At 37.0% G+C, this 18016-nt stretch overlaps 1 protein-coding gene across 5 annotated transcripts in view; it reads left to right on the forward strand.

Annotated features, from left to right (window-relative positions):
- The window catches only part of LOC134218294 (multiple C2 and transmembrane domain-containing protein), a 158488-nt gene extending 148076 nt beyond the window's left edge, over positions 1-10412 (forward strand). For all 5 annotated transcript variants that reach the window (XM_062697229.1, XM_062697230.1, XM_062697228.1 and 2 more), the window contains exons 15-16: positions 6859-7066; positions 7128-10412. In XM_062697229.1, coding sequence (XP_062553213.1) covers positions 6859-7066; positions 7128-7208 — 289 coding nt within the window. In that variant the 3' untranslated portion in view covers positions 7209-10412. The remainder of the gene's footprint in view (positions 1-6858; positions 7067-7127) is intronic.
- The last annotated feature ends 7604 nt before the right edge of the window (positions 10413-18016 follow it).

Below are 18016 nucleotides of genomic sequence, written 5' to 3' on the forward strand. Positions count from 1 at the left end.
CCGGATTATCAAATCCACATTGGCGTAAATAAGGGGGGGCCGGGGGGGGCCTGGCCCCCTCCAGAACTACTTGTGGCCCCCCCAGAAAATTTTGAAAAGTAATTCCAACTTAGTCAGTTTTTATTTCATTTACATATTTCCTACATATTTTATAATTTTGATTAAGAATTCTATAAACATATTTTTTGTTGCGTTATCACATCTATGACCATTTGTTCAGCAAAGCATCGACATATTTAAGTTGAGCCCCCGGGAACATTTTCTCGATTTTTAAGCTAAAATCAATTCAGTTGCTAGCCTTAAATAATAAATTTGTTCTGCATTTGTTTGACTAGTATCCTGGTCGCAGAAACATAAAAACATAATTGTATTAAGATATAAATATTTCTGTTCTATTAAACTACCATCCGCTTTAAAAAAGACTGAAGCAACTACATCATAATGAGCACATGTACACAAATCCGGTCAATGAAATTTCGAACGACCATTCTTTCGAAAATCTTCGAGTTAATCGCAAGGTATGCCGCAAAACAGTTGATCAAATTCCTATGGAGCTTTTTACTCTCGCTATATAATTCTGGCACAGAACGATATAACATTATAAAACTTAAGAATCTTTGTTACAATGACAGAAAAATCAACAACGCATTCCATTGAAAGTATGAGGACAAAACTTAGGCAACCTTCGCACTCACAACAGAGATTGCATTAAAAAAATATTTTTATAATCCTCAAAAGATCTTGTTCCATTTAATTTTTTGGCGATTTCATAAGGATCATCGGAAAACTCTTTTGTGCTTGCTTTAGTTAGAATTTGGTTTTAGAGGCATTCCACGGGGGCATGTCAGTCGATCCTGAGCGACCATTTCGAAAATATTTGAAACTCTGCACAGTTTTTCAATTTCATCTAAATCGTCATTTTTCGATATCAAATCTTCATATTGAGTCACGACTAACTTTTCAAAAGGGTGTATGTGAAAATGGTTCAAAAATATTTAAAAAGCTGCACAGCAAAAACGGAATGTTCGATTGTTATGATTTTTTCAGCAAAGTTAGACAACTAAATGGTGATTCTTAAGAAAATGTGCACAGTAAAAAAAATATTTTTCTTGCCTTTAAAAATATCATTTTTGTCACAAAAACTCAAATATCTCAAAACCCTATCTTTTTTCGAACGTATTTTTTTTAGGAAAAACGGTCCATTATATTAGCTATCTACCATAAAAATTTGGTGATGATAAACTAATAAACAAAAAAGTTATGACATTTCAAACATTTCACAATTTTCACATTTAGTAAAAAAAATTTTTTTCTGTGTAAGTTATTTCGAGAATTGCAGTTTGATGCAGATTTTATTGTTAAGGGACGTGATTTAAACAAGTTGTTTTCATGATATTTTGATTTAATTATTCATAGCATCTATAAGAAACTTAGACACGATCCAGTGTTGTGATCAAAAGTATTGATAGTGTCATAATTTTCATTGCACGTGACAGGCGAAAAATTCTTTTAATAGTGTTGAAACCTGTTGATAATAACGTTGATAGAAACATATCAGAAATTTTATTTTTAAGACAAAAGCTGCAAAATCATAGATTTATATACACGTGTACGTCTATAGTTTACCTGCAAAAAATATACCTCTTAGAGAATAGACTTTATGATCGGAAGGAAACGGGTATCTTCAACAACAACAAATGCATGATAGGTACATACCATGACAATGCTCACGAAAAAGCAAAAAATTACTACTACTAAGGTTGTTAAAAGATCTTATAGTAATTTTTTCTTCAGTCAAGCAAATGACACCAAACTAGTCAGTAAAACTTAAAAGTGATTTTGTTTATTGAAATATTACGAACAACATGAGTAGCCGCTTTCTCAACTGTTGTAGGCCGTTTGATGGAAAAAAGTGTTCAAAGAGTTACGAAATCTCACCGAAAGCACCATAGATAAACTGAAAGCGACTGGTTATGCTCCAATGTCCACATTGAATACAAATTTACGCATTTGCACGTCCTGCCGTCTAAACGTTGACAAAAGAGCAATCTGTATATCATCGGTTGAGCAGAGCGCAGGAAGTTCGAAAACGACAGCAACTGAGGAATTGCCAGATGTATCGACAACAACTGAGGAATTACCAGAAGTATTAAGTGCTGAGAGTCTTGCCACCGTACCATCAGCGAAATCTGTTTCAACAAATCAATCGGAAGATGAGTGTATCCAAAAGGTCAACATCGAACGCTTTAACGAGGGCATAGCTGGGATAAAAGTGACTCCGATTAAATGGAGTAAGATGGACTACGTTTATTACCCGGAGAAAAAATACCGTGAAATAAACGAAGCTGTACGAAGAAACCTCTTCAAATTAGGTGGTGATGATGATGTGGAAAATACAGACTACGATGAGGTAATTATAAATATGAAGGAAAGGTTCTCGAATGCAGCCACGACAAGGAAAGAAAAATTATTGATTTTGTCGATGCTGCCAAGTTCGTGGTCTATTCAGGATGCCATTGATGAGTTCAAAACCAATAGAAATACAGTAACAGAGGCAAAACAATTGAAGACTAACTGTCTTTCAACCAAAATCCCAGGTCTAGTACTGCATTAACAGATGAGACAAAAGAAATAGTAGTTCAATATTTTGAAGATGATGAAGTAAGTCGAGCTATGCCTGGTCAAAAGATTATGTATCAGTAAAAAAAGATGGAAAGCGTCAAGCAATCCAAAAACGATTAATGATGACGACTTTGAAAGAAGCGTACACACGCTTCAAGGAAATTCACGATAATATTAAAATAGTTTTTCCTCATTTGCAAGCCTTCGGCCAAGGCAATGTAAGCTTCTTTCCAATTCAGGAACACATAATGTGTGTGTGCACAACCCATGAGAATATTAATCTTATTTTACATAGTTTGAAAAGAATCAATTTAACAAAGGATATTAAAATGTTAACTGGTAGTCTTTTGTGTGAAAATACAACATCAAATTGCTATCTACGATCTTGTTCGGATTGTCCAGATTCTTCATCATTGGAAAATACTTTATTCGCTGAGTTTGAAGAAAAATATATTGATCAGTTATCATTTGAGCAATGGGTGACCACGGATAGGTGTGACATAGAAACTATTGTAAAACCTGTAGATGAGTTTGTGTCATATTTTGCTTGAAATTAGAAAGTTTAATCCTCACGATTTCATTAAAACAGAACAATCCAGCTTTTTAAAAAATACGAAAAATACATTACAAAATGGTGAATTTTTAGTCATTTGTGATTTTCTGAAAATTACAGCTTTGTATTGCAAGATGAAGTGCAGTCCCATCACTGGAACGTACAACAAGCTACAATTCATCCATTCGTTATTTATTTTAATGGAAGTACGCAAATTGAACACTTAAGTTTTATTATAATTTCCGAAGATTTAAGACACGATTCAGTATCCGTAAACTTGTTCATTGAAAAAATGATTAACTTTTTACGCGTTGATAAGCATAAAGAAGTCAAAAGATATATTTCATGTCTGATGGAGCAGCGTCGCAGTACAAAAATCGTAAGAATTTTTCGAGCCTATGTCAATTTAAATCAATGTACGGAATTGATGCAGAATGGCATTTTTGCTACATCACATGGCAAAGGTCCTTGTGATGCTATTGGAGGAACAATAAAGCGCATGGCCACAAGAGCAAGTTTAGCCAAAGAACGTGAGCATCCAATTAAAACTGCGAAAGAACTTTTGATTGGGCAAATCGTAGAAAAGAAAAAGATTTAACCAAATTATCATTTTGTTTTACTACTACTGAAGAGTACGAAATAAAGGCTTCAGAGCTCAGCGAGCAATTTAATAACGCGAAAACGATTCAAGGAACCCAAAATTTCACTGTTTCATTCCATTGTCGGAAAATAAAATTTAAGCAAAACTATACTCAAACTGTGCTGATAATAATTCAAAAGTGTTCGATATTTTAAAAATTTGAATAAAAATAAATAAAAAATAAGTATTAATAAACTGTTTTCATGATATCATAACCCATACCAAAATTCAAACCCAAAACTCTTAGAGTTTCTATAACAACATTGTGTAACTGCCACATTTAATTTAATACTTAGGATAATATTAATTCATTTTATTTATTTATACATATAATATACATAATATCGATGAATACATAAATATGGAATGTCATACAAACAACTTGTTTAACTCACGCAAGGCCCTTAACAATAAAATCAGCATCAAACTGCGATTCTTGAAAAAAAAATACACGGAAATTTTTTTTGTTTACTATATGTGAAAATTGTGAAATGTTTGAAATGTCATAACTTTTTGTTTATTAGTTTACCATCACCAAATTTTTATGGTAGATAGCTAATATAATGGACCGTTTTCCCTAAAAATTACGTTCGAAAAAAGATAGGGTTTTGAGATATTTGAGTTTTTGTGACAAAATGATATTTTTAAAGGCAAAAAATTTTTTTTACTGTGCACATTTTCTTAAGAATCACCATTTAGTTGTCTAACTTTGCTGAAAAATCATAACAATCGAACATTCCGTTTTTGCTGTGCAGCTTTTAAATATTTTTGAACCATTTTCACATACACCCTTTTGAAAAGTTAGTCGTGACTCAATATGAAGATTTGATATCGAAAATGACGATTTAGATGAAATTGAAAAACTGTGCAAAGTTTCAACTCAATAGAAAATCATGAATTAAAAATTTTCTTAAATTTTGATGCTGTTGCTTGGAATCGCTCTTTAAGGATAAAAAAAAAAAGATTTAGAAGCCAGTTCGTATCAGAAAACATTTCTTTTGGAGCACAATTCAGATCGATTCGGTTGCTTCTCAAGTCTCTTTGATTTTTGCAGAGAAATCTCTCACCTATTCAGAAAACCATGATAAAGCCTCTTCCTAACGTCAGTAACTACAAAAACCCTATGTTATTCTGGAATTTGATTTATGACTCATAATTTTATGACTCATGGAATTTATGACTCATAAAAAACACTTTAGGATTCCAAATGTGTGTTCATCGGTACTTAACTATTTCAGCACATAGCATACATTTTGGAATTGCATGAATACTTATATTGATTATGACAAAATTTCGTGGAATTTATTCCACATCTAAAGAGTTACAAAAATTTCAAGTTTCAAAAAAATCGAGATCTTTATGCATTAAGTAATCATGGAAATGCTTGAAAACTTTCAGAAATATACTCATATCGAATTTCATTTATAGATAATTCGAAGAAGATTCTTGAATCTTAGATTACACACTTATCCACATTTAGTAACATGGAGAAGACAAGTTGACACAGACACAGCGTTTTGAAGCAATCACAGCATCATTGGAAATCAATTGTATTATTCGCGATTTTTTTTATGTTAGTTCTAGGACGAATGAGCGATAAACTTAGTCAAACAATTTCTATTGCAATCCATGCGCACAGTGCTTTAAATCGCCTTTGAAAATTACATCCCACCAGCTGGTGCCATGGCCCCCCCTAGACCGAGACTCTAGTTACGCCTATGGTTGGCGTGTATTTAGTATTTTGTTCAATGAAATAAGAGTGCAGATTGAAACGATCTCACCAAATCTGTAGCATCAGTAACTATATTTTGGAAATCGGCTTCGTAGCGCCACGATTGCATATTTGTAACAATCGACAAAAGTAGGCTTGGGAGAAATGGAAGGATAATGTTTGAGATCGCATGAGTATGGAAATCCAAACGATTTTCTAAAAACTGTTAAAAACCGCCATCGGGGGTGACAATGGGTCTGGGGGGTGAGAATGGGTCATCGCTCTCACCGGCAGCCTGGAGGTCGGATAGCAAAATGGTTCAAAAAGGTCTCTTATATTTTAGTCTTCTTGCCCTCAGATACATTCAATCTATTCTACAAGCAATCTAAGTACTTGTAACAGTGACCCATTCTCACCCCCATTTGACCCATTGTCACCCCCGACGACGGAATTACATAAAAACCTTTTCCAGTTGATTTCTTTGGTAGCAACATTTACATGACTTGGTACTTGAGCAGAAATTAATAGCGTAAGTTTTTGCTCGATACATAAGCCATACAGCCGACAACATTATCCGGTGTTACTGTTATGCGGTCACTTTGCTCAATGTTACTTAATAGTTTTTTCAAGATTTTCAGAACAAACCTTCTGATTTCATCTGTCCAACTGAAAGAACCAACAATTTGTAGAAAAATGATAAGCTTAACTCAAAATCGCAAAAAAATGCAAATGTTACAAATATGCGATCATGGGCAGTATAGAAGATGCTCCAACGCGAGAATTTATTTCCCACTGCGATCGTCAGTCAGCAACGCGACCTGTGGTTAAATCACTCTCGGTGCCACTGATGGTGGTGTTGCGGATTAGAAAAATTGAAGAAAATCCGGAGAATCGAATTTATTTGCACCAAATTGCATTATTTTAGGGGCAGGGCGGACCCGTGAGCACGGCACACTTCGATCCAATGGCATTCGGGGTAGTAGGGTGGAGCCAAATGAAGTTCGTGCGTAATATTTTGCCTACGCGAGTTGACTGAGTCAACAACAACTCATAATTGTATGATTTTTTCACCTTTCCCCGGTAAATTCACCAACTTTTTCTAAATTATTATACAGTTTCTGTAGGGTTCTTATGCAGAACTGTATTAAAATCTGCCATCTGCTGGTTGGATGTAGAAGTTAATGGGATAGTATATTGCCTATGATTGCATATCAGTACCATATTTGCTTGACCATTTTTGTTGACATTCTTTTAAAGACACTGAATAATTCTTTATTCGATACAGATGAATTTATTGGAAACTAACGAACCTAATCCACATTCCCATTACAGCACCTTTAACTTCTCAGTCCCGGAATTAAGCTGGCTAACGGCATTTCTGCTACTGATTGTCTGCGTAGTGCTACACTACGTTCCCATCCGGGTGCTGCTCCTATTGTGGGGCCTGGTGAAGTTCAGCCGCCGGCTCGTACGACCGCACAGTGTTCCTAACAACGAAGTGCTCGACCTACTGTCTCGTGTTCCAGACGATGAGGAAATCGTAAGTTACTTTCGACTACGCATGTCTACACCAAAACTTCGATTAAAAACCCTTCTTTTAGATAATGTGGCGAGAGCTGCCCCTCCATTCGACACCCGAAATGGCTCGGCGGGATCCGAGGAAGAAACACAAAGCTTCGTAATGCTACCAAATCACCCTGAAGCGATACTTTAGGGCAAACCTGCGGAGGGCTCTGAATATCAGCAAGAAGGACAACTAGGTGCTCTGCTCTCTGAGCGAATGAGAGCTCTCTCTGTCTCGACAAATTCATTGTTTGTAAATTCCTTGATCTTAGCTGAACTCATAACATTGTTTCAAATATGTACTTCCATCTTCAAATCATGTCAGTTCTGTAGAAGTAACTAAATCACGCACTCAAACAAACTAAATCGTAAATATAGTGATGAGAGGAATGCTTTTACAACACGTTTAACAATTCTAGTCCTTTACTGGTGGTGTTATTGAACTATCAATTGTTAGGTTTTTTTATTTTATCGGGTTTTTCCTCGTAATATTAAATTTTTCCAATCATAGCTAGGGTAAGCGGCAGGGTGAGTGACTTCGCGTTCAAAACACGATTTTTCGCATCTGAACCTTTAACAATCCAGTCTCTCCAAACTTTTACAACAAAGTGTAGGGTAGTCGTAGCGTAGATAAGAGCTATAATTGATTGAATAAATTGTGATTAATAAATTTGACATTAATTTAAGAATAAATCAAAATTGAAGTGTCATTTATAAGTTGTCAATTCACTTTTACCAACCGATTCAATTCATACTAATAATTATCGTTTTATCACTGTTGTAGTTTGAGCGCATTTAACTTTCAAGCAAACAATTAGAAGTGTTAGAATCAAGTCACTTTTATTTGAGTATGCTTCATAGCAACGATACACAACTATGTTTCCACTAGTTAGTAATATAGTATACAGTTGAGAATTTGTTGAAAAGCATAATCTAGAAACGATACATTCTGCTTCCTTCACTAAAAGCTAACCTAACGGTGCAATTCATTCATAATTCACCCCCAAATTCCGTCCAATGAACAGAAACTCCATCACATTCAATTTTGTAATGAGCATTAATTGTAAAACATCGCACTGTATATTGACTTATGCATCATACGACGAATCAACAACTGCTTTTATAAGATTAGACACTTTGCTTAATGTGCAACATTCAGTATTTGAGCTTGATTCACTCGTTCACAGCCAATTTCGTATTTGTCACTTTTTAGAAACGCATGCAAGGAAACCATTACTCAAAGGTTCTATTTTTTATAAAAATCTTCTTATTGTCTAGGTATGCGAATTCGAGGTACGAGTATTAGTAATAGGGGTAAAACGAAAGACGGAATCGAACAATATGTGATTGAAATCAGCACGTGGCAAAACTGAATATAAATAGCGAATGCATCGGAAATAGCAAAAAGAATGTAGGGCAAGTCATATTAGTTCTTTTCATATTTATTCATATTTCGCAAATGTTTTCTTCGAACCACCACCGCAACAGGTAATCAAAACACATTCCTACATTCTCGTTGACCTTGTGGTTGCGTTGCCTTTCTTGTTAACATCACGTAACGCTAGGTTACTTGTTATCGAAAACTAATGAACTGATTTTCGGTGAGTTTTTTTAAAGTACACGATCAGTAAGTTCATTGAGAATAAAAACACTCACTCGCACATCCATAACCAGTAGATAGGATCATTATCACATCATCATGTATTCAACTTGGTAACTATATTTATTTAAGTTTTGATGTTCGAGTATAAAGATGTGTTAAATTATGTAAACATTTGACTATCATAATAGTAAACCAAGAAGAATAGGAAAGAAAGAAGTTCAGGGTGATTCGAAATTACGCCAATCTAGATCTTTAAGAAACCATACAATAATGACGCGGTAGAGCATTAGCGTTGTTGTAGCTTACGTAGGTCGAGAATAGGTTTAAAGTTGATTGTTGTTGAGAACCAGGTATTTATATTCACAGACATTAGTAAATTATTGAAAACAAAAGGTAAAACTCTGTTTGACAGTTTTAAATATATCCAGATTATCGTTATCAGGACCGCTGAATTCGAATGGTGCCTGTCGTTTTTCTAATGGTTCACTGCCGTCATACGAATATTTGTTCCATGTTGCTATGCACATGGGACAGTTATGCGTTTAACGGCACTTTAGGAACTTCGAGATACGGAATCTGCGACCTGGGGTTCGTCGCTTGCATTTTCCCCTCACTATTGTAGACAAGCAAATGATGCAGAAAACCAATACATTTTAGTAGAATTTTCGGTTGATCTCGGCATGAAATTTTCTGAAAAAAAGTGAATTATGGATACTAGGGATTACTAATCATAGAATAATTGAGGAACAAAATAAATTCTAAAATTGAGTAACAGATGGAGGCGCATGGTATGGCAATTCTGTTCTACTAAATCCAACACATTTGCAGTATCGCGAGAAATCAAACAACAACCTCTACATGTTTTGCTTTTCTGCAGCCTTATATCAATATATCATGCTAAATTTAAACCAATTTTGTTTTAGGAAATTGACATTTTTGGAACAGACCTTTAGATTTTCCCACAGGTTGGCGTGATGCTTCGGTTAGAAATTGCACACGTGTTTATACACGCGTTTGAGGTCGATGATTGGAATTTGGGTATAATTTTAAAACACTGATGATCAGAGATGCGCATCGTGAGCTCTGAATACAGTTGAAAAAAAGTTGGTAAGCAATGCAATAACGATCATGGTTGCTAATGATTCCTATATTCGGAACTATCCATAAACGCTTGATTTCTATTCGATACAGGCTCTGTTGTTTCTTTACTAAGTTTTTTCAAATATTCAATATTTTTAATTTCAGTGGAAATTCCAAATTTTTTTTGAATTCAATAGAATTCTACACGCAAAAAAAGCGTTCATCAATTCGTGAACTAACAAGTTCACGGTGTATTTTTTCGTGAACAACAGCCACGGATTCGGGAACAAAGTCACGTTTTCTGGAACGTTCTGAAAAACGTGACTGGTGTTCCCGAATCCATGAATTAAATCACGGTGTATTTTTGCTAGTTCACAAACGCTTTTTTTGCGTTTAGTGACAGTTTCGGAAAATTTCCTTCGTAAAATATAAAGCATCTTCCATCAAAAATTCGAAGGTATTTTGCTTGAAAATGACGAGTAGTAGTAAAAAACTTCTACTTCATGTCATTATTTTTGTGTTCTTACATATTTTCCATTCATGTCAAGTCTTTCACTCTTAGGCCTTTCATCTTTGTATCAATTCAAAATAACAATATTCTAGGTGGGAACAACTGTATTGCAAAATCCTACAGTTTAGCCTTCTTCTTCTTCTTCTTCTTCTTCTTCTTATTGGCATTACATCCCCACACTGGGACAGAGTCGCCTCGCAGCTTAGTGTTCATTGAGCACTTCCACAGTTATTAACTGCGAGGTTTCTAAGCCAGGTTACCATTTTTGCATTCGTATATCATGAGGCTAGCACGATGATACTTTTATGCCCAGGGAAGTCGAGACAATTTTCAATCCGAAAATTGCCTAGACCGGTACCGGGAATCGAACCTAGCCACCCTCAGCATGGTCTTGCTTTGTAGCCGCGCGTCTCACCGCACGGCTAAGGAGGCCCTTGTTTAGCCTTGTTAGGCATAATTTTAACTTAAAACTAATAATTTGGTAACCTAGCTACTAGGGGAACTGTTCCATTTTCCATCTCACTGAACATATATTCATCTCATCGCAAAATAGAGAAATACAGCACCAATATTGTCGCTTCTTTTTGCTAACATGCGTGCTCACTACTGAAAAAAATCACAAAAATAAAAAACAAATCAAATTCCTTTTCCCTGCTTTGTTTTTGATGGGATGGAAATGGGAGCTATGAGATGAAGTGCCGAAACGTTCCCCTATATACAATACAAAATTTGAAAACCTTGGGTGGCATTGCGCATCTCGAATCGAATCTCTCGATTCGTACGTTTTCGCTTTCGATCCACAAAAACGATCGTTCGTCTTTATCCATGCGCAGTACACGATTTCGAATGGTGCCGTACTAGCTCATCGAGTATGTTCTGTCAAACAGGATGTAAACAGAGAGAATAATGGGCCAAACACAATTGGTACGTTTGCGTACGTTTTGACAGTTTTTCCATGGGAAAACCATAAGCCCATAAGAGATAACTGTCTTCGTGTTTCATATGCTGCCGCTCGTGAGACCATCTTGAGCGCATACACGATGTATCACGCTTAAAATCAATAACACAGAGATATGTTTGCTTCACACAAAACGGACCTAATGCAGAACAGCACCTAGATGAGCGACAGTTACTCAGCCACAAAAATAGCTCGTGTGGTTTTATTGAAGCTTGGATTTCAATATTTTCAACAGTATTTGGTTCCTCATGAAACAAGGAATCTGTACAAACGTTTACATGTTATAAGCAAACAGAGAGAACGAGAGATAATTTTATCTGCGTGAAGAATGCTGCCTGTTTGAAAGGCATCCTTCAGCGCATGGTTTGGCAATTAATGGATGCTCAAGAAAATTCATGTTCTATGACTAAAAAAGCAATGGTTTTCATTGAGCAGTTGCGACCGATTTTCATCATCTTCTGCTAACATCTTTTCAATGGATTAATCAATTATCAAAAACTATGAAATGAGTAGATTGCGCCACCGTAGACATGTTCTGTCAAAACCACATGAATATAAATGTGCGTATACAGTGCCGCTGTTGTTTTGATACGGTGAGTCCAAAATGAGTTACTTTGATTGGTCCATTAAGATACTGCTACGACAAAAAAATATTTATTCAATTTTTCGAGGTTTATTTTTAAAATAAAAATTTGAAGCTAAAGCAAGGCTCAATAATAAATTACCATGATGTTTCTATAATGTGTTTTACTTGATGCTGGGTCATTAGGCCGAATGATCATTAGGCCGAATGAGAACTGGAGAGTGAGAAGTGAGTAATGCGAAGTGAAGAAGAAGGATTAAGAAGAAACAAGAAGAAGAAAAAAAGAAGCAGGAAGAAAAAAGGAAGACGGGAGAAAGAAAGAAGAAAACGGAAGAAATAAGTAATTAATAATTATTTGCGAGCGACTTAGGGGAAATTGTTACACGGTTTAAAAAAAATTGTCTTCCACTAATTCGTTTTTTTGGTATCTACACAGATACGTATTTCATCCACCCCTTGTGGATATCTCCAGTGTGTTGTTTATCGACTGTCGAATTAGTGGAAGTAAATGGAAGACATTTTTTTTTAAATCGTCGAAGAAATAACGAAGACGAAGGAATAAGTAGAAAGAAAGAAAGTAGAAGGGAAAGGAAAGAAGAAATAAGGAAAAAGAAAGAAGGTAGAAGGAAGAAGGAAAAAGAAAGAAGTGGGAAGAAGGAAACAGGAAGAAGAAAGTAGGAAGAAGGAAGAAAGAAGAAGGAAGAAGGGAGAAGGCAGAAGGAAAAACGAAGAAGGAAGAAAGGAGAAAGAAGAGGAATGAAGAAAGACGAGAGAAAAAAGGATGATATCAAAGAAAGGAGAAAGAAAAAAGAAGAAAGAAGGAAGAAGGTAGAGGGAAGAAGAAAGAAGTAAGAAGGAAGAAAGAAAACGGAAGAAGGGTACAGGAAAAAGGAAGAAGGAAGAAGAGAGAAGGAAAAAGGAAGAAGGAAGAAGGGAGAAGGAAGAAGAAATAAGGAACAAGGAAGAAGGTAGAGAGAGAAGGAAGAAGAATGAAGCAAGAAAGAAGAAGGAAGAAGAAAGAAGGAAGAAGGATGAGGGAAGGGGGAAGAAGGAAGAAGAACAGACGAATAAGGAAGAAGGAAGAAGAATAAAAGAAGAGGGAAGAAAAAGAAAGAAAAAAGAAGAAAGAAGAAGGAAGAAGGAAGAAAGAAGAAGGAAGAAGGAAGAAAGAAGAAGGAAGAATGAAAAAGGAAGAAGGAAAAAAAAAGGAGGAATAAGAAAAAAGGAAAAAGGAAGAAGAAAGAATGCTGAGGGAAGGAGCAAGAAAGAAGAAAGAAGAAGGAATAAAAAAGAAAGAAGATGGAAAAAGGAAAAAGGAAGGAATAAAGAAGAAGAAAGAAGGCAGAAGGAAAAATGAAGAAGGTGGAAGGAAGAAGGCTGAGGGAAGGAGGAAGAGGGAAGAAACAAGAAGGAAGAAATAAGTAAGAAGAAGGAAGAAAGAAGAAGGAAGGAGAAAGAAGGAAGAAGGAATGAAGAATAAGGAAGAAAGAAGGAATAATTGAGAAGGAAGAAGAAAAAAGGAAGAAACAAGAAGAAAGAAAGAAACAACAGAACGAAAGAAGCAACAAGAAAGAAAGAAAAAGAAAGAAGGATAAAAGAAAAAGGAAGAAAGAATAAGGGAGGAAGGAGAAAGAAGAAGGAAAAAAGAAGAAGAAAAAACAAGGGTAGAGAAAAGAAGAAAAAAGAAAGAAGGAAGAGGAAGAAGGAAGGAAAAAGAAAGAAGAAGAATGAAAGTAGAAAGAAGGAAGAAGAATGCAGAAAGAAGAAGGAAGAAAGAAGAAGGAAGAGCGCAAACGGAAAGGATGGAAGAAGTAGAAAAAAATAGGCAGATAGAAGAAGGAAAATGCAAGAAGGGAGAAGGAAGAAGTGGTAAGGTGAAGAAAGAACTTCTCATTTTCACTTTTTGCAAATTCAGCCTAATGGCCATTTGGCCTAATGACCATTCAACCTATAGACCTTCGGCCTAATGGCCTGACACCGTTTTACTTAAGCTTCTGTCTGTATTAAAAAAAACTTACGATCTCTGTGCTCTGGGGTCATATTGATCCCAAATTGAACTTGCTATCACTTTTTTACTTTTTGGCCAATTTTGGATTTTTTGGGCTGTTTCGAAAGATAATTTCATCATCTTTTAGGTCGTAACCTAAGATCGACCTTTTTTTTGTTGTGGCGTAGAACCACTGCGTCCATTGAGTTGAACTTTTGTGGTATACCCCCGATTACTACCCGGGCAGAAGCCATGAACACAGTGGCGTAGCCACGGGGGTGGTTTTGGACATAAACCCCCCCCCCCAGAGACAAAGTTTTTGGAAGAAAAATTTTTTTCGAACCTTCTCGAAATTAAAAAAATGTTCAGAAAACTACCCCCAGACCAATTTTCTGGCTACGCCACTGCATGAACAGAATAACAAAACATGATATGGACTTGATTGATATAAGAGATAAAAGAACAGGCAACAATATCACAAATTTGCACCCAAATATCATTTAAATAGCAAGATATGCTTCTTCTTCTTCTTATGGGCATTACATCCCCACACTGGGACAGAGCCGCCTCGCAGCTTAGTGTTCATTAAGCACTTCCACAATTATTAACTGCGAGGTTTCTAAGCCAGGTTACCATTTTTTTGCATTCGTATATCATGAGGCTAACACGATGATACTTTTATGCCCAGGGAAGTCGAGACAATTTCCAATCCGAAAATTGCCTAGCCCGGCACCGGGAATCGAACCCAGCCACCCTCAGCATGGTCTTGCTTTGTAGCCGCGCGTCTTACCGCACGGCTAAGGAGGGCAAGATATGCTATGGATAAGAACAAACTAATGGCACATGATATTGATCACTTATTACAAATAGCAAAACTTGATCTCCTGATGATATTTTAGTGCAAAATTTTGATATTATCGTCTGATCTTTTATCTCTTATATCAATCATGTCCATATCTCATTTTGCTATCTTATCAACATCTGATATTATTGAGCTATTTTCGTCTACCCGGGTATTAACTAAGTATGTGCTCGCATCTTATGGGTTGATCACCATTTGTCAAGTAAACAACCTAAGACGCGTATTTTCCCAGTCCGGTATAATTGAGTTAATAAAACCCACTACCTTTCCAGGATTTGCAGTCCAAATATCTCCTGGTTGCATAAAGCCACTATTTAGAAATTTAGATCTACCCTTGTACAATGCATCACAACCTGCAAAGCAGATGTTCCGAGGATTCGTTCCATGTTACAGAAACGACAGATATCGTGAATCTGGCCAATATTTTTCAAGTGATATCTGCTCGGGCACTGTCCGGTTATTAGGCCAGTAAAAATGCAAAGAGCTTTCTTGCTGAGTTCCAAGAGCTTTTCGGTTACTTTAACATTGGGAATTATAAATCTCTTTGATTGAGCACACTTTTCGGCAACCAATCAGTTGGTCATCAACCTTTGTGCTTCGCAGGATTTCAATTCCATTTTTATGGTACAGTATGATATACCGCAATAAACTGTGTGTTTGAACCTCGTTTCATAAACTCCTCTGCCTTTTCAATACCTCCAATGTCACACAGTGTCCTGGAACCCAGTACAGATTTACGGAGCTCTGTTGGCACACCTTTCGCAATTGAAGAATGCAGTCCCAGACAAGTTTTGACGTACATTTAAAGCTACTCAATTCTTTGAGTCCCGCTTGACTGTCTGTAAAAATAAAAATATTTGCATATCTATATTTCCTCTCTACACAGATATTGGCACATTTCATAATAGCAAAAATCTCCGCTTGGAACACCGTTGGATAGTTTCCCATTGCTGAGATCGCTATCCCAGGACAGAATATTCCTGCTCCCGTTTTTGTTCCTTTTTTGAGCCATCTGTGTAGAATTTCATGAAACCGTCCTGAACAGTGGGATCTCTGACATCGCAAACCAAAAGTGATGGTTCTTTTATGTTGTAAGGAATGTCATAGTTCTCCACAGGTTTCATCCAGTCTCCATTCATATTCATCACTGGCCCATATTGAAAATGTTGTGACATATTCAAGTGGCCCACTAAATCGCCTGACTTGAATAACTTCAATCGTTTAAGTTTTTGCATATTATTACCCGCACTGTGATTTTGTAACACACTTAAGCGCCGGGCACTTCGAACCCCCCATGGGATGCTTGCTGTTCACAGCTTTGCTGGAACAAATCAAACAGTTGGGAGGGTTCGTGCAGCATTGTGCCTTATGTCCCTCCAATCCGCAGCGTCGGAAGAGCTTGCTTCTGTGCGGGGTTAGGGACCACCAGACATCGCCTCGGTTCGTCGAGCTGAGTCGATCGATATATATCACAATGGGTCTCCGGGCCTTCTATCAAAAGTTCATTTTTGAAGTGATCCTATAGCCTTTCGGTACAACTTTGTTGAACGAGAAAGGCAAACATTTCCAAGTATATGGCAATGCATAATAATAAATGCAAAATTAAAGAAAAAATGCGATCTGGACCTCTAAAGTGGTTTTTTGACCTTTCTAATGTGATTTTTTCAAAACATTTTATGATGCACGAGAAAGGCATCATCGCCGCTAGGTGGATTAATCGGGTATTTTTATAACTAAACTTATCCTGTACACCCTTAGTGGTGCAAAGATCCGACTTGATGGGCGATGTCCAGCTACCGTCTTAACCTGTTGTCAAGTTAGATTTTTGTCGACTTTTTGTTATTTCTTTATTGAAGCTGGCCGCCATAAGTCTCTGGACCAGCCTCTACGGCGAAGTCCAGCAGGGTTCCAGTCTAATGCTTATTTACAGATTTCCTTTCCGCCCCTACGTAAGGTGTGGCTGAACCAGCCCACATTTGTTCTCGAATTTCAGTTGCAATTGGCCTGGTGACAATGACGATGGAGACAACGAATTATGTACCGTAGGCATCTGTTGATGAACACGTGTAGCCGTTGAGGGTTCTCCACTGGGAAATTTGCGTTGTCCCAAATATTACGAAGTAAACGATGCATAGCTGATCGGATGTTAGCTTTAAGCATCTCGGCTGATATGCTATCGACCCCTGGGACTTGGTTCGATTTCATGCTTTGGTTGGTCATTTGAATCTCCAGCAGTGATGGAGCTTCGGTATTGATGCATGTTATACCTCGGATTCTAGGCAGATCATGTCAAGGTGGTGGTGGTCGAGCTGACACTTGAAACAGTTGTTCGAAGTGCTTGAATCAGCGTTTCAGCTGATCAGTTGAGTTGGTCAGTAGCTGACCATTCTTGCATCATGCTCTGCGCACCGTACTCTTCCAACTTTAGCTACCTTCTGGATACTCTGCTCACCATTAAGTTGGGCAAACTCCTTTGTGGTCACACACCGTTCTCTACCACCCTTAAAGATGCTCCAAAACACCCATCTCTCAAATACTCCGAGTGCTTGAAAGTCCTCCTCGAGCATGGTCCAAGTCTCATCTCCGTAGAGGACCACCACGGTGTTATGAGCATTTGGTGTGAATATTTTTCGACCGCAGTTTTTTTCTGGAGCGGTCCAACTCTCATAAATGATGCGCCTTCGTATTTTATGACTAACATTATTATCAGCCGTTAGCAAGGATTCAAGGTAGAAGAATTTTTCGACCACCTCGAAGGTATCCCCGCCTATCATAACACTGCTTCCTGGCGGAGCCTGTCACGCTCCGATCTTCGACGCATTCACCACCAGCCCAACTTTTGTTGCCCTAGTTTCAGACGGGTGTACAGGTCTGCAACTCTTTAGAATGTTTGGCCGACAATGTCCATATCATCAGCGGAACAAATAACCTTCTGGTACTCGCTTTGTTCTGAATCACTTATGCAGTCTCGCCTCCGTTGTGAGTGCATTTTTCGCTGGTGTTGTATTTTTTACAGTGCGAGTCCTGACTCTCCGCATGCCACCTTCTAGCGCAATATTGATCAAGTACATTGCAGTAAAAACTAAATTTAAATAAAATTTTCCATCGTGTGCGATTTAATTCATAAAACAGAAACAGAAGTACAATGTCCTTCTTCTCAACAACAATCAAGTAAATATCTTCTAACCACCATAGATCGACATTGAGTCTCATATAGTTCCATCGTCAATCACAAGATAGGTCGTAACTGTTGATCAATAATTACAAAGTGATAGGCAGTAGCTAGAATAATAAAAACCCGCGAGCGCATGAAAAACAAACCATATGACAGTCATTGACATCG

Source organism: Armigeres subalbatus, chromosome 2, assembly GCF_024139115.2.
Source record: "Armigeres subalbatus isolate Guangzhou_Male chromosome 2, GZ_Asu_2, whole genome shotgun sequence".
NCBI lineage: Eukaryota > Metazoa > Arthropoda > Insecta > Diptera > Culicidae > Armigeres > Armigeres subalbatus.